The sequence below is a fragment of the Mytilus edulis genome, chromosome 1, assembly GCF_963676685.1.
Source record: "Mytilus edulis chromosome 1, xbMytEdul2.2, whole genome shotgun sequence".
Classification (NCBI taxonomy): domain Eukaryota; kingdom Metazoa; phylum Mollusca; class Bivalvia; order Mytilida; family Mytilidae; genus Mytilus; species Mytilus edulis.
In genome coordinates, this window is record NC_092344.1 from 76,305,558 (window position 1) to 76,327,819 (window position 22,262).

The 22,262-nt window shown below is 31.3% G+C and overlaps 2 protein-coding genes across 5 annotated transcripts in view; one reads left to right on the forward strand and one right to left on the reverse strand.

Moving 5' to 3' along the window:
- The window catches only part of LOC139490551 (RNA helicase Mov10l1-like), a 42,080-nt gene extending 35,884 nt beyond the window's left edge, over positions 1–6,196 (reverse strand). Inside the window, exons 1-3 of one of the 2 annotated variants that reach the window (XM_071277377.1) lie at positions 6,132–6,196; positions 1,145–1,978; positions 12–353 (exon numbers count right to left, since the gene is read on the reverse strand). In XM_071277377.1, coding sequence (XP_071133478.1) covers positions 12–353; positions 1,145–1,950 — 1,148 coding nt within the window. In that variant the 5' untranslated portion in view covers positions 1,951–1,978; positions 6,132–6,196. Of the gene's footprint in view, positions 1–11; positions 354–1,144; positions 1,979–6,070 lie in introns of both variants that reach the window. The other variant, XM_071277387.1, reaches the window with a different exon arrangement.
- An 89-nt stretch (positions 6,197–6,285) lies between these two features.
- The window catches only part of LOC139490568 (potential E3 ubiquitin-protein ligase ariadne-2-like), a 31,807-nt gene continuing 15,830 nt past the window's right edge, over positions 6,286–22,262 (forward strand). Inside the window, exons 1-5 of one of the 3 annotated variants that reach the window (XM_071277427.1) lie at positions 6,286–6,425; positions 17,427–17,678; positions 18,253–18,320; positions 19,119–19,182; positions 21,784–21,934. In XM_071277427.1, the coding sequence (XP_071133528.1) occupies positions 17,433–17,678; positions 18,253–18,320; positions 19,119–19,182; positions 21,784–21,934 (529 nt within the window). In that variant the 5' untranslated portion in view covers positions 6,286–6,425; positions 17,427–17,432. Of the gene's footprint in view, positions 6,426–14,798; positions 14,915–15,734; positions 15,933–17,426; positions 17,679–18,252; positions 18,321–19,118; positions 19,183–21,783; positions 21,935–22,262 lie in introns of those variants that run through there. The other 2 variants (XM_071277419.1, XM_071277436.1) reach the window with 2 other exon arrangements.

Consider the following 22,262-nt stretch of genomic DNA (forward strand, 5'->3'; position numbering starts at 1 on the left):
CTGTTTCTTACCTTGCATTAAAAGTTATATTGACATATACAGACATGGCTGGAAAAATGGTCACAGATTTGTCCTTTATTGTTGAATTTCCAGATTTCATCATTGCTGAGTATTCTTGTAAAAATTTAACACTACCAACAGAAAACTGTGAAGTTTCTGATGGAATATGACATTTCCTCAAGATCTGAGGTGATGTCCCTTTATTTTGTATCCATATTGTCAATTTCTTTTCCTGTCCAAACTTGACATTTTTTATATCTGTCTGGCCACTGATGTAGATACCATGTTTGTCTTTTGTTAGTTCTTCTACAAAGGATTGGCGTGTTGGACTTGGCAAGAATTTGGCACTTAAACTGAAAATACATCAAAACATTAAGATAATTAGTACATGTAATATGAAAAACATGCTATCAACAAAATTTAAATCATGAAAAGGTCTTAAACACGGTAAATAAATTCACAGTCTTCCTTAGTTATTATGTATAGATTTGTCAATTGTTTCTATTGAGTATTTGAATTTGTTTAAGATATAGTGTTGTTTTATTCATAATTGTGTTGATTTAAAGTCATTTTAAGCTTGTCATTGTTGTCTCAGTGGGACAATTTCAATTATATGATGTAAATACATGTAAAATTTTCTGAAATTCACGACATTTTCCTAATTAACATTGATATAATTGATATATATCATATCATCCCATATAGAGCTTTCTGGAATCTAATATGAGTTCAAGGAAGAATGTTTAGACTAAAATGTTCATTGAAGTGTCATAATAGCTCATCAATGTCTGTTTAATCCTACTATGTTGAATGCTAATTAGACTTTGCACGAGTCTTAGGCTCTCTTTCATAAAACTTTACTCAAAGTACAAAGTACAAAGTGTGTGCTTGAAATACAAAGCAAAGTATTTTGATAGGTTGATTTATAAGTCTGAGTTCAATGATCAAAATTTATGTGACCACAATGCCTGAGGTCAGGAACCTAGAAAGTCAGTGGTTTTTGTTGTAAATTTTGTCTATTTAGAAATTGTCTTATTTGATTATACTGTAATGTTGGACATCTGAAACATTGAAATTTCTCAAATATCTCTTTTAATTCACAACTATGTCAAATTTTCTTGATTTGTTTTTATTTCTATCATACCTTTGAGAAAGAGGAACATTCACTGGCTTAACATAAACAGCTCTCCAGTTACATTTTCCTTGTGCACTCTCAACAGCTTTAACAACAACTTTGTCCCATTTACGTGGTCTATAACCGTTTACACAGACTTCTGGGTAAAAAAATATTTCACTGTCAATGTACCCATGATCCACTTGAAATGCTGTTATCTTTGATTCTTTCTCTATGCATCTCAATGGCTGAATATTTGCAATTTGCATCACACTCCCATCACTTGCATAATCTGCCTTAACATAGTCCCCAACATATGGTTTAAAATCATCAATAAATTGGCACACTTCAAAACTGACATAATCATTAATTAACCCCTGTTCTCCATCAAACCTGGTTATTTTACCCACAATGCCATCTTGTGAAGATTTTTCTGATTGGTTTTTGTCAACATCAAAGTCATCTTCAAAGTCATTGTCATCCCATCTTTCCTGAATGATTGATACCTGATCTGTTGTCCAAACTCCACAACTATTCTGTTGCCTAGCAACAACATCAACTGGATCACCCACCTTTACACTGACATTGTCGATTACTTTGTCAAATGAGAAATAAATCTCTCCATTGATGAGGCCATGCTTTTCAAATACATGTGTGACCTTGCCAGTTAAATTCTTGTAGCTGTCAGAGTTCTGCTTTTGCAAAATAGCGTCAGGTGTTAGATGACTTGAACCATTTGCAGGAACTTCATTCTTGTCCACATCTTCCTCATCATTTGAGTCCTCATCTTCGGGTTGATATATAAAACTAACCAGCTTTGACAAAGCAGAAAACATTGTATCGAAACATCAATAGTTGTCAATGCTGAAAAAAATAGTAAATGTATTGAAAATACAAATTAGAGATTGATACAGAAACATTGTGCTTCATTTTTACCAAAAAAATAGAATCTGTGAATCTGTTTGGAAAAAATCATACCTTTTTTTCGGTGTAATTCCACTAAATCATTGTATGTCACATCTTGTTGCATACGAGAAAGGGTAAAAAAAATTATAATATTCCCTTGAATTTGACAATTGTAGGAAAATAATCCTTCATTTCATGGCAAGAAAAAATTGCTGAATCATAAACATATATATTTTGGGCGTTTCAAAGCACCATTATTATTTTATTTGGTGTTTCTATAGACTATTTTAGAAAATTGAGGTTACATAGTTACTAAAGCTTGTACACAGGATAAAAAGTGATGAAAACTTGATATGTTAACTTCCAGGTTATTTTCTTGCACATGTTGTATGCAATGAAATCTTAGTAAAATGTTGTCTTTAGTACTGCACAGGATAAAACATTTCTCATACCAAATATTTCTTTATTTGAAACAAAGATAAATTCTGCACAAACTTTTGAAAGTGGAAATTAAACTAAGACTAATAGGGGAAAATCAATGGTGGTACTACACCTTTAGAACAGAATATCAATCCAGATTAATAGGCAAAATTAGAGGAAAATGTTCAATGTTAGGACTTTATGCTACCGGTACATGTCTTTTGTATATTTATATCTGTGTCATGGGGATAATTTTTTTAGTTGCAGTTGTGCAATCCCCTCCTCTTTTCAGTTATGACTTCACAGATATATCATCTTTCACCCCTCTTTTAGTTACGACTATTATACATGTTACACAGAGATTGGTCAATTGCCATACTGTATCAAAACCATGACTTGTCAAGAAATGGTATAGAAGTCTCAGATTCTAACCATATTTTATTTGTATTATATTGAATCATTTACACAGATGATGCCACAATTCAAGTGGAGCAGGAACAACTTACCATTCAGGAGCAAATAATTCTACTATCCTTTTTCAGTGAGATTTTCATTTCTCAATCTTTAGTTTTTGTAAAGTTATTAGTGAAATATTGAACTGTTTGCAAGAAAGCCGTTTAAACTGTTGTTCAATTTGGAAACTTTAAATAATAACTCTAGAATGTGATAGAACATTCACCCTGAAAGATGCTTCCACTGTAGGAAAAACTCTCAAAATTTACAACAGTCAGACACACAATAGCAAAAAAGTAAAATACAATTTTCTATACAAAATCTTCCAATATGATTACAGGCACTTGTTTCTGATAATGAATTATTCTTTAAACAGAAAAACATGGACTGGTTGATGATTACTTTCTGGCACATACCTGGTTTTACAGTACAGTCAAACCTGATTAAACCGGACCCTGAATAAACCGGTTTCCTGTACATTCCGGCCGAAAATGAAAGTCCCATTTTTTCCCCTTCTAAGTCTTTGTTAAAATACCCCTTGTAAACCGGACCCTGTGTATTCCGAATTCCGGTCTAATTATGAAGTCCCAATACTCTTAATTACATTAATTATTACCTGTCAAAACCGGTTTGTCTAATTAATTTCAATGATCGATATGCAATCAAAACATATTTGTTGATACAGTATGACTTTTCAGGATAATCAATTAGTCAGGTGTTAAACTGGGAAGTGAACTTACAATCGTACAGAAGTGAGCTGTATTATTTATTAAAACATTATAAACGTGTCAATTAAACGACAAAACACACCGAATATATCTCGGATTTAATTACGTTTTGTAACTTGGATAATCAAATTTAAATCGCAGCGTAAGAAATTTACATCGTGATGTCGAAACCCTGGGTTCCTTACTGTGAACCCCTAAACAAATGACCTTGATAATGAAAAACACCCGGATGACAATTATCAATGGGTAAAGTACACTGTACGACAACGTTTCGATAGTGATGAAATTACGTTTAATATTATATTCTGGCTTTTTAATAGGCCATTCCAACATTTCAAATAAATAATCATGGAAGTAAATCGAAACTCTCGTCTCACAATCCAAACAACGCGAGCATTATGATGCAAATGCAAACAATGGAAATGGAAAACGAAGTGAAAGTATTTTAATTGATCACATATTCTTTACAATCAAAGAAAACTTTTATATGCAAAATATCGGACGTCACAAGTTATTTACTTCCGCTCAAAACGGAAACCTGAATAAACCGGCTCACTGTCCAAACCGGCCCTTTTTCATAGTCCCGTAGCCGGCCGGTTTATACAGGTTTTACTGTACATGTACTTATTGTTAATAATAAAAAAAATCTATCTTTATAATTTACAAATTTTTAATATGTAAGTAAAACTTTTCAATTTATTTTTGGTATACATGTAAGATAAAAACAATATGCAGATTGATCATGTAGTTGTTTGTGTCATATGGAGAATTTCACTGGTGACTTTCTCCTTGGATTATTCAATAGAAATGAATAGTGTAGCTGCAGGCTAATTTGGTTCAAATATACAGGTAATTTGATCCAGTCTTTAATAGTTTGGCATAAAAAAGTAAAATTTGAAACTGTCTTTGTTACATCAAATTAGTCAGTAGGTTTGTTTGTGGTTTGACCTGATGTTTGTTTTGCTTTTAATTACTATGTCAGTATCTAGTATGGCAATTTTTTGTTGGTTATTGTATGGAGCATATTTAATCTGTTTTTAAGTATTCTTTCTTGTTGTGGTGGCTAATTAAGTGTGTTAAGCTTGTTTGTTACACTTTCAGTATATAATTTGATATTTGAAGATAGTCCTAATTATGCCATTTTAGTACGGCTTTTTGATATTTTTTTTTTACACCTTCCTAGGAAGAAGGCGTAACAGCAAAATCAAAAATAGCCTTTCTAGACGGCATAATTATTTGGACTAATTTGGAGCATACATATCTTGATTTGTTTCGAATCATATATACACCTTAAAATTTCTGAGACAAGTGTGTGAATCTGTGCAAGATATCTTGATAGGCCAATTTGATTTATTTCCTGTGACTCCTTGGTGACAATATTTATGCTTTTTGGAATTTAACCTTTTTCTCCAAAAAGGTGTTTTTATAAGAGGGTGGTAAAGGGGGGCCCTGATCACGAAAACACGTGAAATAAAAATCGCAAAAACGTTGCACGGAAAATAAAAATCGGAAAAAACGAAGCACGAGAAATACAATCGTAAATATTAATGGAAAAAGTAAAAATAATTTATTAATCGGCCGTTCTTGGAGATCATCTAGTCATTATATAATGGACATGATGACCTTGCAGTCACATTTTAGCGTCCGCTAGTTGCAACTGATTTGAAAGAAAATATTATTCATAATAATTAATTTCATAGCAATTTTAGTATTTTGGGGACACATAATTTAAAACAATCTCCGGACTGACTTTGAATTTAGTCCCGGTTTACTTTTTAATCAAATGCGGGACAGGCACGAGAAATTAAGAGTACCGACACGAAACACGAAAAATAAATAAAGGAGAACACGAGGCACGCACGTCAAACCAAACACGAGAAAACGAGAAATAAAATGTCAAAACACGAAAACACGTGAAATAAAAAGGCCGAAAACGTTGCACGAAAATAACCCTTTACCACCCTCTTATTCTCAGATCTGCAGTGACATCACAACATGTAACTGACCAATCAATGATTAGCATTTTTGTTATGTAAACAATGTTGAGAGGTGATGCGGATAAGATTCCTCTAGATTTTCCATAGACTTATTGCAAATTAATTTAATTGATATATATCGTAACCAGTTGAATATAGTAATTTTACTCTTTTAATACTGTTAAAGACACTATATAATATCTCTATTTTGATTTTTAACATACTATAACCTCTCGTTAAAAAATTATCGGCAATATAAATAATCAGTAATCCCCTTCAAATAGATGAAAAATCTAGAGGATTCCGGATGGCATCACCTCCTGACAAATGTAAATGCCAGGATGTCCGGATCTGAGAATAAACATGATAAACACTGTATAACTTTTAAACAAATCTGTCATTAGTCTTATGCTTTGTAAACTTTTCTCATATGAAATCACGTTTCAAGAACAAAATAAAATGAGAAGGTCAACCTGTTGTGAGTTAAAGCATTGGGTAAGATAGGATATGTTGATTTTAAGAATTTGAAAGTACCCTCGCTAGTTTCATTTTCGCCATAACAGATGTTCTTTGCATTTACTCTCCTTTCTTGAAGGAAATATCCGAGAAACTCCGAAAGACAAAGTTTACATCTGTAAAGCGTTTTCAATACTGACTCTTTTCTCCATTTTGTACTACAAGCTCTTTTAGTACCCAGTTGACGTCACATCCGTTTAAGATAATTTTGTTGTGGAAAAAAATATATGCGAAATTTCCCAGAATAGCAACAAAGAAACTTGGGTTTCTATTGAACAAACGTGAACAACAGACAACTAAAACACACAATTTGTAAGTTGATACGCCGGTGAAAACACTTTTCAAGTTAAACATTCACTCAGATAGAAATCACGATCATAAATTTTGTTCATTGCAGTGCAGTTGTTAAACAAAGACCTTGAAAAGGGTGTGTTTGTGTTCACTGTATAATCCAAACACATATTTCCTTGTGTTTACAAATGTAGCCACAACTTTTATATGGCAGTATTCGAAATCCAAACAAAAAGATATAACAGGATATTTGAATCTTCTACAACAGGTTTACATCGAAAAAACATATTTCTTTTGATGTTGAAGTTTCATTTGAAGAGGGTACAACTGGTATCAGGTTCCCTCCACCCTGATGACATGTTTTCCCTTTGTCTTTTTGACCCATAGAGTCTGTTTGCCCTTGGATCATTCTCCATACTTTTTAAAAAGGGCATTACAGTTTAATAAACTGTACCTAGTTAGATACATGTACTTTAATTAGTTACGTGTATAGGATATTATTCCTAATTCCAACCTGTTTATTTACTTACGTTTCCTGGGCTCAATATTCAATCACATTGCAATGTACCAGTTCATAGTATCTATATGCATGATATGTACTCATTATCTCATATACATGTACATTTGTACTTAGATATTAGGCAGACATAACCTGTGAATGGGGATGAATTCTGTATGCATTATTTTCCCAATTTTTTTTTTTTTTTTTTTTTTCTACCATAATTGGGGACTTCGTTCCCATATTTTTAATTTATTCTGCTATTAACACTGCTTTTACATCATGATTATACTGCAGTGTATCCCAAAATTTGTCTGACAAAAAAGCTCCTTTAACTCTTTTGTCATGTTTGTTTCAATCTTTCTTCATCTTCACTGTTTTCAAAGATGTGAAGGTGCATCTGCATCAACATGATCAAGAAAAGGCACGACAGTTAATAATTATCATATATATTTGAAGTGTTATAGAACAAATAACTTGAAATGGGAGTTTCTCAGGTGTCCTTTTTGTAGAAAACTTTACAAAAGATTGATGACCAGGATTTGCTTATTGTCCTGGAGTAGTTGAGTACACATCTGGGTATTTTTATTGATCTTGTTGCTAAGTTTTCAGTTTCTATGTTTTGTTTTGTAAACTTATTTAATCTGTTTGTCTTTTTCTTTTGACCATGATGCTATTTCATAATATGGAAGGTGTACATGTATCTTAAAATTTTATTACATAAAGTTTATGATGTATTGGTCATGTTGGTAGGCACATACATCATTTGTACATTATGTATGAAGTCTTTACAATATGGTCTTCCAAAAGTTTTAACAATATATATATGCCTATATGGTCTTCTAAATTTTATTTATATTTACTAATTTTTCTATTATTTTCATCATATTCATTGTAAAATAAGACACAATTCCTCTTTTTTGGTTGAATTTTTTTAGACCAGGAAGTATGCATTCAAAAACACATTATTTTTTGAAATAGTAGAGCTGTTGTGTAAACAAATTCTGTAGTTTGTTAAGTAAAGTTGATTCTTGTAATACATACAAATGTATGTTCTTTGTGTTTTATACCCTGCACTTATTTTGAAAATTAACTGAAACATAAGTATTTTCTCAAGAACGCTAACAAGTGACCTTTCTGTAATGCCATACAAGTAAACTTTATGATTGTGAGATGTCTAATTAGTCATTGTTTCTAAAATACTTTTATTTATTTGATATTATTGTAAACGCCTGCATTAAAATAAATATTGTTTTCTCTGATCATTTATAAAATTTGTCAATGTAATCTAACTGGAAATAATTTTAGTTTCTGGAGAGAAGTTTCCATTTCTGATGAGGAAATCTGAGAGATCCCTTGAAATGGAAATATCTTTTAAATTAAGATTTAATTTAAGAAATAATTCATGGAAGCCATAGATTGTTGGAAATTTACACATGGCCTGGGCCGTGATATTCGAATTTTATCCTGAGCGTTAGCGAGGGATAAAATTAACGAATATCACGGCCCAGGCCATGTGTAAATTTCCAACAATCTATGGCTTCCATGAATTATTTCGATTCTAATAGGACAAATACGGTCATTAAAAAACTGAAACGATGGTAGGTATGCTGTGTGTGTGGCTGTTCTTTTTTTACTCCCGGTTCGATAAAGCTCAAATATTCATAAAATCTGTAGCTTGCATAGATTGTTTAGTGAATTACCGCTAGAAAAAAAATCTGTTTAATTCTTTAAATTCACAAACCCAACATTTGCCATTTTTAATTTACATGTTTTTCTCGTAAGCTACCGTCAAATCCAAAGTTGACATTTTGTAACTAAGGAGCCGCCATGTTGACTTGCTGAAATCAGTAAATATGCGAAAAATGCAATAGAATAGAAAATAAAACAAAACCTACCTTACAAATCAATTTTAATACAATATTATACGAATTTCGATGGTTCACTTTTCAGAAAACGTTCAACTGTAGCGTTTTCATTTGTATGACGTCATGTTTTGAAATGACTTAAATGCGTCAAAAACATTAAAAGACTTTCGCGGAATTTTATTTTATTTTTATTTTGTTGATTTCTCCGAGCTCTTGTGCATTATTTCTTTTTATTATGCATCCGAATTAGAATAAGTTATTTTGTCTTTTTTAACTGCAATTTAAAAAAAAAATAATCGGCAAATGGTTTACAAATAGGTTCCAATACATGTGGATTTACGTGGGAAATATATTGTAACAGCCATTATTATGTATATCTCTGAGTCTGCGCTAAGTATAGATATATGGAGAATTTTATCACGGTGTTGTTTAGAAAGCGAAAGAAGCACGTCATATTAGAATTAAGCATTAAGTTCAAAATTGATGTAGTGTGCGCATGACATGACTTATTCAGTACAGTGACTGATCCAGAGAAGGAGTTCCAGGGTTCGCACCCCCCTTTATTATTTGTTTTGAGAATCTTCCTCCAATACAGGAGCACCTCAATTGATGAGTAATTATTCACTAAAATAAAAGTATAAAAATAAATGTATCTGAACACTTAAAATGTGACATTTAGTATATGATAAGTTAGTAGTCTTCCATTTAAACACAAAATTTTGTGTACCAACATAATCATTGTAATGGTGAAAATATAAGAAATTAAAAATGTTTCATTTTGTAGTTTAAACCTATTTATTCATGAAATTTACAAATATATCATAATGGATAGCTTCACACAGCTTATATCAATCAAATTGCTTTTTTATGGGTACATGTATCCCTGTGAAGATAGTTATAACTGGGAACTTTATCAATGGAAATTTTAAACTGAATAAATTTTTCAGTCCTCACTTTCTTGAGAAAAAAATTTAAAATACTGTCACAAAAAATGGAGAATGACCCTAGCAGTTCAGTGGGACACAATTAAAATTTCAAAAAATATTGTAGTAGTTGTTAAATGATAGAATTCAGTTGAATTTTAGATAATTACCTTTCAACTTTAGTCAAATGTTTTGATTGACGATGCAAATCTCTTCTATTGGTCCAAATTGACTCCATGATGAATTCTTAACTAAGGAAATGAAATTACACTAAACAACAATTGATTGCAATATTGTCAACCTTTCTACATGTTCTAGCTGTTCTTTTGTTCATTCTTTGTATATAGACACTCAAAATATAACCCCCCCCCCCCTCCCCCCCAAAAAAAAAAAAAAAACCCAAACCAATGGCCGTCTTTCCCCTCAGAGCTTTTCAGCTCTTTGAATATTGATTGTTGATAAAAATGGGAAATTTATATTATACATTTGTCCATGTATACATGTAAATGACTCTATAAAAGTAAATGTTCAAGTCTTTGTAATTTTTACCTTGCAGTCTTTTGCATATTTATTACAAAATAGACCTAGAGGCTACATGTATAATGCAATATTTTTGATTTACAAAAATTTACCAGTTAAACAAATGAATTTATAACATGGCTACATCTATTAACACCTGATTCCTTATTATGCAATAAAGTGTAACACATCTGCTGTGCAGCTGTAGCCAAGAGGGCATTTAGTTTTACCCTTGTCCGTCTGAATGTACATCCATACATGTACATCTCAAATTTGGTTTCCGTTCTCTAACTTTAGTTTGCCTCAACCAAATGAAATGAAACTTATACATAATGGTTAAAACCAAAAAATACAGATTTAGCTTTTAAAATTGCTTATAACAACAGAATACATATCAAATATGAATTTTGGTGGTGTTGCTTTTAATGTTCTGGAATTATGACCCTTTACAAATGGAAAAATTGCTGAATTTTTCTTTTCCGTTCTTTTACAGTAATACTTAGGTTGCCTCAACCAAATGTTATGAGACTTATGTCTACAGATCTAATTATTACAAAAGTCAGTGTTACCGTTCTTCAATTATGTACCTTTATAACTTAATGATGTGCAAGCTGGGGCATCATATGTGTTTAATGGACATATTCCCCATTTACTTGTCATATAACAGGTTAAATTTTTCATATGTGTTTAATGGACATATTCCCCATTTACTTGTCATATAACAGGTTAAATTTTAAATATCATCTATTAATACATGTATGAATATGATGAAACAACCAAAATCATGTCTTTTATATTGTCAACAAACACATGAAACACTCTCCTGGGTGAATATTTTCCTCTTGTTACTGCTTGAGTAATACTTAGTTAGACAAATTGCTTCCAGTTTAAGGACTTTAATCTTGTCAGACTTTTTCATGTTTTGATCTATGTGTTGTGAAGTTTCTTCTTTGAATAAGTAAGTAAAATGTAAGTATTAAAAAATTTAACTGTCATAACAATCATGACAATACTTTCTCCATTACAGAATTTAGTGCTACTTGGAATTTTCTCTTTGAAAATATTATATTAGTTATTACAATTTTGATAAAAAAGAATGTGGAAAACAGCAATCATATAATGACTGATAGGCTTACTCAAAATACTTTACTTATTACTGTTAGAGCTACTCCCAATACTTTACTTATTACTGTTAGAGCTACTCCCAATACTTTACTTATTACTGTTAGAGCTACTCCCAATACTTTACTTATTACTGTTTGAGCTACTCCCAATACTTTACTTATTACTGTTAGAGCTACTCCCAATACTTTTCTTATTGGTGTTAGAGCTACTCCCAATACTTTACTTATTACTGTTTGAGCTACTCCCAATACTTTTCTTATTGGTGTTAGAGCTACTCCCAATACTTTTCTTATTGGTGTTAGAGCTACTCCCAATACTTTACTTATTACTGTTAGAGCTACTCCCAATACTTTACTTATTACTGTTAGAGCTACTCCCAATACTTTACTTATTACTGTTAGAGCTACTCCCAATACTTTACTTATAACTGTTAGAGCTACTTCCAATACTTTACTTATTGCTGTTAGAGCTACTCCCAATACTTTACTTATTACTGTTAGAGCTACTTCCAATACTTTACTTATTACTGTTAGAGCTACTTCCAATACTTTACTTATTACTGTTAGAGCTACTCCCAATACTTTACTTATTGCTGTTAGAGCTACTCCCAATACTTTACTTATTGCTGTTAGAGCTACTCCCAATACTTTACTTATTGCTGTTAGAGCTACTCCCAATACTTTACTTATTGCTGTTAGAGCTACTCCCAATACTTTACTTATTACTGTTAGAGCTACTCCCAATACTTTACTTACTACTGTTAGCAATACTGCCTATAATTTACTGTAAAAATGTTTACATAATAAGGAAAGGTTTATAAACTTGTTGTTAAACAATAGTCACATTATTGACATTGATAAAACCTTAAACAATCACTAAAGTGTGAACATGAACATTTTGATATATATACACATGGAAAAAAAGTATTGCAACACCTTGATTTTTAAAAACTTAAAAAATCAACCTTTTTTTTGGGAGTAAATATAGTAAAATATTTGTATAAGATTATTGAAACATAGTTTATGATAACATTGGCATTTAAACGAACAAAAAATGTTTTAAAGAAAAATAATTTATATAACCGCAATTTTGATAACAAAATGAAGTGTTTTTTGTACAAAAAAAAATGCATTTTACAACTATTACTGCAGTCAAACATTACAATGTCAGACATTTTAAAATTAATCTTCCGATGACTGTTCACATCACAAGCGTTAGCCTTTCAAAAAGGCTATTCGACTCTTAGCTGATAAAAATGGAAAGTGCTCTCGCTTTGTAGATTAATTCATTTACTAGAATAGCCACGTGCATCAATCAGCAAATTTTACCAAACACGTGAGGTCACACGCTATGAATTATTATCGTTTACTCCAGAAGATTCGACTATTTATAGATAAATGTTACCTGTGTAAAATCTAATTGCTAAAATAGAGAGGACAAATCCGATACTCTACGGGATTGAAGGACATTTACTTGGTTTGGATTGTCATAACCAATCAATAAACTTTGATTATTCACGTCTCGTAATATCTTCCAATCAGAAAGCAAGAAAAATTCACGCACTATCTGTCCATCGTTCAATTCTTAATCTCGACTCCTAGGAGTCGAGAATGAGTGATCGTTATACGCCAAAGAATTAGTACTTTGTGCACAGCCTCCATTCAAACGGATAACCGCATCATAACGTCTTCTGATTCCTGCCATAAATCGACTAATTTGTTTCTAAGGTAGCAGCAACCATTTCTGATGAAAGGCATTGTTTATTTCATGATGTGGTTGAACTGTGGTGTCCTTTCGCGCACTTTTTGCCCAATAGTGTCCCATATATGCTCGATATGGTTCAAATCCGGGCTACGATCGGACCAAGGAAGATGAACCGAATTCTATAGGAACAATGGATCTTCCTCCACGATGCTAATTTTCAACTTTGGCGAGCTCTGCACTACATTGGATACGGAAAACTGTGTGTCTGCTCGTAAGCAAAGGTATCCGAAATGGTCTTATCGCACGATAACCAGTAGCGATGAGTCGATCTCGAACAGTTCTTGTTAAAAGGCTCCTGTATACCCACCACTCTCTTTTTAGGATTGTATTGTATGCAATGGGTTTCCTTCTGACCAAGCTTCATTATGCCTAATTTTCCCTAGCAAATGGTATAGGGGGTCTTCTTTATCTCGGAAGGTCTTTAACAACGTTTATTGCCTGATTTTTATTCTCAAAACGACTTATAGTGGAATGGTGATGACCAACAATTCATGCAGTTGTTCAGCGACATCCCTGCTTCGCTCATGCTGATAATACGCCATCTTGCTGCAGTTAAGAGTTGTCGAGGACCCATTACAAGGTGTCAATAACATAACTTCAAAAACTTGGTTATTTAAAGTGTTGAAAACAATGAGGATTAAAACACCTGTTTTGCTGTTTACGGGTACAGTAGCTGCATGTGCAGATAAAAACTTATCGAGTCGATATTTATTGATTAAACTGAGGTGATACTTAAATAATGTTTAACTAATTCTATTTTACCAAATTATATCACAAAAAAATAAAAAGTGGTTTTTTAATTTGAATTTGAATTTGGTGTTGCAATACTTTTTTCCAGGTGTATATTATACATATATATGTATAGATTTATGTATGATTTCTAATTTCAAAAAACAGATTATTTACCAAAATATTGTGAAAAGAAGGATGAGAAAATGTAGATTCTTGTAATTCTGCCTGCAATGGAGGCAGTTATTATGAAAATTTGAAAAAAACAAAACAAAATTGAAAAACATTTTTTATTACAAACTAGCTGATGATTCACATGACAATGCCTTTTGAACTTAAATTTTGCACATTCTAAGTATAATGTACTAAATTTGTGATGAACATAATCATGATGGAAATATAATAATAATATGGGGACGAAGTCCCCTATTGCAGTAGAAAATTCAATAAAAAAAAAAAAATCCGGATCTGCGCAGAACACATAACTCTACTTCCTTCTTCCGGTCTTGTTGTCATGATACTTTGATTAGTCTAGTAAAATATAGGAACTCAAGGAACACAATACCAATATTTCATTTTTAATCATTCTTTGTCTTTGGTATGAATAAACGTTACCTGATGCATTGCGTTTCTTTGTTTACATTGAACATGACGTCATAACTTAAATAACGTCACAAGTAAAATCTCTAACAACAGAACCAAAATCGGAATCGTTACAGTATTTCCGTTTCTTTTTTTTTAACAAATATTTAAGTTACAAAAAAAAATTATTTAAACAATCTTCGTCCCCATTCACACGTAATGCCTGCCTCATATTAAAACACTTCATTAAATAATCATGTTAATTGGAAATTTTGATGAGATTTTACATAAGACATATGTACTTGTAAAATGGGACAGCCTTATAATTACAGGATACTAACTCACCAAAACTGTTAATGCTATTATTAGACATGTAATTTTACGTCATGTAAACAGGATGTGTCTTACCCAGGATACATTATTACATAATCTTTGTTTAAGTTTAAGATGAATCAGAGTGCTCCATCTCAACTTATGTGTAGACAGTTTGAATTTCAGAAGGTATTTTTGTTCACATATATATATTTTATTTACATGTACCTGATATTGAGGAATAGACAAGTTTTTTTTATAGTTTAAAATAACAACTGTTCTGTCTTATGGTTTTATTATTGTAGTACATCATGTACATGTGTATAAATAGCTATAGGTTAATGTAACTATATTTTGAACTCTGCATGTATACATGTACATGGTATTTAACTTGTTACAAAGTGGAGAAAAATTTCAGTTTACAATAATTTGTACTACACATGCAGTAATGGTTACATACAAAAATACTTTTAGTTGCCAAAATATTGAAAGCACTTTTGGGGAAATTTAAACTTGGTTGATCGAATCAAATTAACAGTTGAGGATATAGAATATAAATTAAGGGCCCCCACCAAGGCAACATTAGGAGAGGGACATATTAAAGTATGTGCATTAACCATATATATGTAGCTGTCTAAGAGTGGAGTTTGCCTTTAAAACTGCCTCTGTCTAATGAATTTATAAATGTAAAAGTACAAACATCATGTATATGGGAGTATTATATCAAGAATACTTCCATTATACAACGTGATCAAGAAAACTAATACCTAATTACTGTGTAGGTTTAAACATATTCACATGTCTTTATATATAGCAAAATCTCATATTTATCATAAAACTTACAGAAATAGTTACATGTGTTAAAATAAGATTTAATATATCTATTATGATGATTGCCGTAAGCTAGTACAGATTTTAGTTCACAAAGAAATTATTTCCAATAAATATCGTCATTTCATTGTTATCATATACTATTATGAAATACTGTTATGGATTGAACCATTGGCTTATTGAGTGTATTTAAATAAACTTGTGTTGATCAGCTGTTGTTCCGGACTTTTAAATAAGTTATAAAGGTAAATTGATACAATTCATGAGGAAATAGGTCAGATGGAAAAAGAAAGTAGATTGTTTATAGATGTGTATATACTTGAATTGATGTTAATTGTCCAGGACTAAACTTTTATTGACTACAGTGATTAATAAGGTTAGTATTTCATTTTTTCATGGAGATATTTGTGACAAAAAAAAGCTGTTATGAAAGGAGTGAGTGAATTAAATGTTTAATTGTTTAATTTCCGGAAAAGGGGAATTCAAAAAATCCTATTTTCTAAATATTGTAACTAACAGCATGAACAGTGTGTACTCTGTTTTTGCTTGAGTGAGTAAGATCCATATAGGTAATGAATAATTTATTAGTTCGACAAAATGACCTTATGTCAATATGAAATATCACTGGAAAAGGTGTCAGACCAAAATAATGTTATTTTTTCACTGTATGTGTTTACAATAACAACAATATCAAAACATGAGTGATGTCACATGTCTCAGAATGAAAGTATTTTTAGGTCATGAGTGTAATATTTTTTGGATTTGTTTTTCTTTTTTTTTTCATATATTTTTGAGATCAAAGAACATTGTCTTTTTCCTAGGTCTTACTGTTCTTTTCAGAGTTTTGACAAAACCTTTTTTGTATGACGTCAGAGGAGTCATATACATCATGTACATGATTTTTTTCAGGTGTGAAATTATGGAAACTCTATCTTTTTCTTCCATGACCTAAAATCTGTACTAGCTTTAGGAAATCATTATGATAGAAATATTAAACCTTGGGTATTTGCTTTTTTATCGACCACCTTGTAAAATTACAATATCATTGCTACATTACCACCTAAATATTTTTTATTAGACTTCAGAAATCACAGTTTTTCATTACAACCAATATTATAATATCATATGTCTCTCACTTACCATAGCTTTGTTAAATAATGTTTATGAGAGGAAGTGAAATGAACATAGATTTATAGACCACAATCTGAGATACATGTATACTAAAGTAGTAATGTCTTATTGATGTTTGTCAGACATTTTTTCAGATATTGAACATTGCTTTTAAGTTTTAAGTGTATACTGGGGATTCATTTATTTTCATGGGTACTAATATACATGTATTTGGTAGATTTAGGAAAAAATAGTATTTTCATGGATATTTGATTTGCAAAAGTTTGTTTACAAGCTAAAAGACAATTTATACTTTGCTGAACATTTTATACATAGTTTTCTTATATATATCAAGGAAATCAACCAAATTTGGTAAATGAGGAATTATTTGAATATGGAAAAATGGAAAAATTCAGATTACTTTCAGTATTAACATGATTAACTAACTATAAACCCCCCTTAGCTAAAATTTATTTTTAGTTTTGATCATACATTTCTTTTTTAATTATTCAAAATAATTCATTGTTGGTATCCCACAAATAATAGTGACTCCACAGCACCTGAACTATTCACACTTTATGGAGAGATCATTAAATGGTAACATCTTGCGCTACACTGGAATTTAAAATTTCTAATTGACAAAGAAATGCCATGGAAAGACGATTATCAAACACAAATAAACCTAGCACTATGCACATGTATGTTCAACTATGTTGTACTTTTATTTTGTATTTATGTGACTTACGTTTTAATTTTTCAGATAAAAATGACAGACACAGTTGATATGAAAAGTCAGAATTCAGACGATTCAGATTACGATGAATCAGATAACATGGACGAGGATGATGAAGATGATTATTGTGGTTACTATGACAATGATACTGATGACCTTGACATTGATAAACCAAAGAAAAGTGATGACCCTGAATATTTTGAATTTGACCTTCTTCATTTAGAGGATGCTGAAAGGTTACTGAATGAGGAAGTAGAAGCTTTATGCAGTAAATTAAAGGTAAATGTGACCTATTTGTCTTTTATTATACAAAATGTAATAACAGCATTCCATTTAGTGTCAATTTATTATCCCTATGTAATAAAAGATGTAAAGGGGCTTTCATCCTTAACACTTTCATTTGAAATAACACAGCTTAGGAGTGGCTTTAATCATAATGGACTATTAAAGTTGTACCAGATGTTTTGTATATATTATATCATGTATATATATCTGAAAATTGCACATTGCTGCATCTAAAATAAAAAGAAACCTTATTGACTAACATGTTTTAAAAATGTTTTTAAATATAAAGAATAAGAGTTCATGTGAGATGAATCCATAACACCATTAATTGAAGCTTTAGATATGACTTGTTTCTTTTGTAATGTAATTCAATGAAGGACCATTACAACCATTGTCAAGGGAAGATTGACCTGTTGCTAAAAATGTTAAAATGCATAATACATTTGTATGCTTTGTAGAAATTTATTTTCTACCCAAATTCTGGTTAAATCTGAAATTGAATAATTGTTTTAAAAGTTAGAAATTCCAAAATTTGAAATGGTAAATTAACTTTTTGAATGTGTTACAGATTGATCCTTCCTTAGCCAAGATGTTACTGCAAGTCCATGGTTGGAATAAAGAATCTATCATAGAAAGGTTAGAAAAGTTGCTCAGAGTATAAATTATAAACATACATTTTGTAAGGAGATGTGGTATGATTGTCCATGAGACATTTATCCACCAAAGGACAATATTGTTAACAACTATAGGTCACAATGTTGCCTTCATCAATTTGTAAAACCTTCACCATAAAGATTTAAGAGGCCCAAGGATAACATTTGAAACAATTTGAAAGAGAAAATTGAATGATTTAATCTTATATTATAAAAACAAAATGAATCATGACAGATGACAACCAATGACGAACTCTGGACACCAAGCATATGAAAGTTAGCATTGGTGGGTTAAAATTGTTTATGATTACTCAACCCTTACACCATGGATGCTAACCTATTTGCACAAACTAAACATCAGGCTACATATATTGGTTCTAAGAACAAACCCAACTAACAAAATGACAAAAGATACAAAGTACAGATTAAGGAAAACAATGGAGCTCAATGCCCACTTTCGACTTACGAAGAACCATGTTTATCAGAATTAATACCTATAAGTATACTTCTTACAGATTTAGTTTTAAAATTTCATTAGCAGTATAAGAAAAGCATGACCTTTTGCATTGCCATTGAAAAGCCTTAAGTTGGGCCATGAATGTTATCACAGAAATGCAATATATGTCTACTTATGTCATAAACTACATAAACTTCTTATTGATATGAAAAAATATCAATATCATTCCAACTTCATTACTATTAATTATCAAATTTTCTGTCAATACCATAAAAATAAATCAGTAATATGAAGTTTCATTTCATAAAAATAACTATTTTCCAGACACATTATAGACCATGGAAAACTATTGGTAGATTCAAAGATAAAACCAGCTGTGAAGTATAAGGTTAGTTATTTAATTATTTCATTTATAAAAGGTAAAATAAGCTGAATGATATAGATATGAATCACTTTAGATAGCCAAGAAGAACAAATTGAGTCTCAAAGATTGTAAATTCTCTTTTAGAAATATTAAACTAGTAGGTAGAGACTTGAAGAAACAGTATTTTTATAAACAGTTTATGCAAGCAGACAGTTTGTGTTCTTATTTACAAAAGTTGTGTATTTTAGTATGATATATGGATAGATATTTTTGTACCTTTTCTGAATTCATATTCCCTTTAGACCAGTAATAGCATTACCTCATTTGTTACACATGTTATTTATTTCTGTTTGTTACTAATTTACCTGTTATATAATACACATTCAAATATGACCACCCTAGTTTAAACATATTTATTTATAGTGGATTGGGAAACAAGTTTTGCAACTTATATTAATCCCTTTCCACTTTGCGGGTGCGAGTGCTGCCTTGTAGCAGCATTAGCCTGCTCTTTTTAGAAAACTACAAGGGTGTCTTTAACGTGCAAGAGATATGGCTCTCTCTTAACACGGATCAGCCATTTATCCTCCCCTTCCGACGGACTATCATGGTTTTCTCAAGACCATACTTGCAGATGGTGTCAAGGGAGAGCCGAAAATTCAGTCCCTGAAATTTTCATCCCAAACGTGAATTGAACCAGGAACCTTTGTGTTAGTAGTCCGATGCACTAACCACTACACCATGGCTCTCTGACCACCTATTATTGTCAACCAGTATAATCACAATATATCTACCTTTAGTGCAAACACAGTAATACACAAAAATGGCTGTTTGACCAATTTTTGACATCAAAACCCCTTGCTCATGTAGGCCAAGATCCAGATACAATATATTTATCTTTATTCTGCAAAATAAACAAACAGTTCATTTCAATTTATTTTTCATGGTCAAATTTCATAAAACCAAAATTCCACGAAATGATGTTATTGTCTTGGCATGGCAACGAAACAAGTTGACGTCACAAGTATCTTTCTGTAAACAAAAAGTCGAATGTAAATACCAGCGTTTTAAAGCCTCTTGAACACCCTAGAACAAATAAAACTACATTGAAAGAAAATATATAAGTGAAAAATGTGATCAAAATAAATTGGGTAAAATGGAACAGCCAAAACAGTATCATATGTATAGGGCTTTCAAGGTTAACAAAATTACTGAATTGTCCTATAAGAATCGAAATAATTCATGGCAACCTAGATTTGTTTTCATTTAACCATGGGTTGGGCATGTGTATTCGAATTTTACCCCTCCCTTACGCTCAGGGTGAGATAATCGAATATAAATGTCCAACCCATGGTTAATTGAATACAAATCTACGGCTGCCATGAATTATTTCTTAAATTCCTTATTTGTAAATTACTATCCCAATCCTATCTGATAATGTTTTGTCTGTTAACTTGTTGTGTATTGAATGTCCCTTCGTTATCGTTTGCCTCTCTTTTATGTTAGTATCATACCTGCTTTTGGTTATTATTGTATATAGAAACAGGTATCCTGAAATGTACAACAGAATGTTTATAAAATAGTATTTACAGTCTGTTGTATATATCAGGATACCTGTTTTAGTAATTATCATACCTGTCCTGTGTGTATTAACAGTGTGTTGTATATTTCAGGATACCTGTTTTAGTAATTATCATACCTGTCCTGTGTGTATTAACAGTGTGTTGTATATATCAGGATACCTGTTTTAGTAATTATCATACCTGTCCTGTGTGTATTAACAGTGTGTTGTATATTTCAGGATACCTGTTTTAGTAATTATCATACCTGTCCTGTGTGTATTAACATTGTGTTGTATATTTCAGGATACCTGTTTTAGTAATTATCTTACCTGTCCTGTGTGTATTAACAGTGTGTTGTATATTTCAGGATACCTGTTTCAGTAATTATCATACCTATCCTGTGTATTACCTGTCTGTTGTATTTTTCAGGATACCTGTTTTAGTAATTATTGTACCTGTCCTGTGTGTATTAACTGCCTGTTGTATATTTCAGGATACCTGTTTCAGTAATTATCGTACCTGTCCTGTGTGTATTAACAGTGTGTTGTATATTTCAGGATACCTGTTTCATTAATTATCATACCTGTCCTGTGTGTTACCTGTCTGTTGTATATTTCAGGATACCTGTTTTAGTAATTATTGTACCTGTCCTGTGTGTATTAACAGTGTGTTGTATATTTCAGGATACCTGTTTCATTAATTATCATACCTGTCCTGTGTGTTACCTGTCTGTTGTATATTTCAGGATACCTGTTTTAGTAATTATTGTACCTGTCCTGTGTGTATTAACAGTGTGTTGTATATTTCAGGATACCTGTTTCATTAATTATCATACCTGTCCTGTGTGTTACCTGTCTGTTGTATATTTCAGGATACCTGTTTTAGTAATTATCGTACCTGTCCTGTGTGTATTAACAGTGTGTTGTATATTTCAGGATACCTGTTTTAGTAATTATAGTACCTGTCCTGTGTGTATTAACAGTGTGTTGTATATTTCAGGATACCTGTTTCAGTAATTATCGTACCTGTCCTGTGTGTATTAACAGTGTGTTGTATATTTCAGGATACCTGTTTCAGTAATTATCGTACCTGTCCTGTGTGTTACCTGACTGTACAGAAGGATCAGATGTATAGTATTTCCTGTGGACACCAGTTCTGTAAAGAGTGCTGGGATAGTTTCTTTCAAATCCAAATTCAACAAGGAATCACTACAGGTATTATTTATAGGATACATTAAACTTTTCAATCTTTTAAAAAACAATTAAAACCAAATCTTAAAATGGGACAGAAAGGTCTTTACTGTTTTCTGGAGCTAAAATAAACCCCCAAAAAATAGTTTACACATTGAATTTTTGTCTAAAGCATTATAAAATTACAATGTTGCTTTAATATTCATTTTTAGTCAAATTTACATTGTAAGATAGATATCTTACTCTTGTTTAGAATGATAGAAACACAAACACACTGCTCCATTAATTTGGTTTCAAGACATGGTTTTGTTTGTCAAAATATTGAGTTGAATATTTTACATTGTGACGTGTG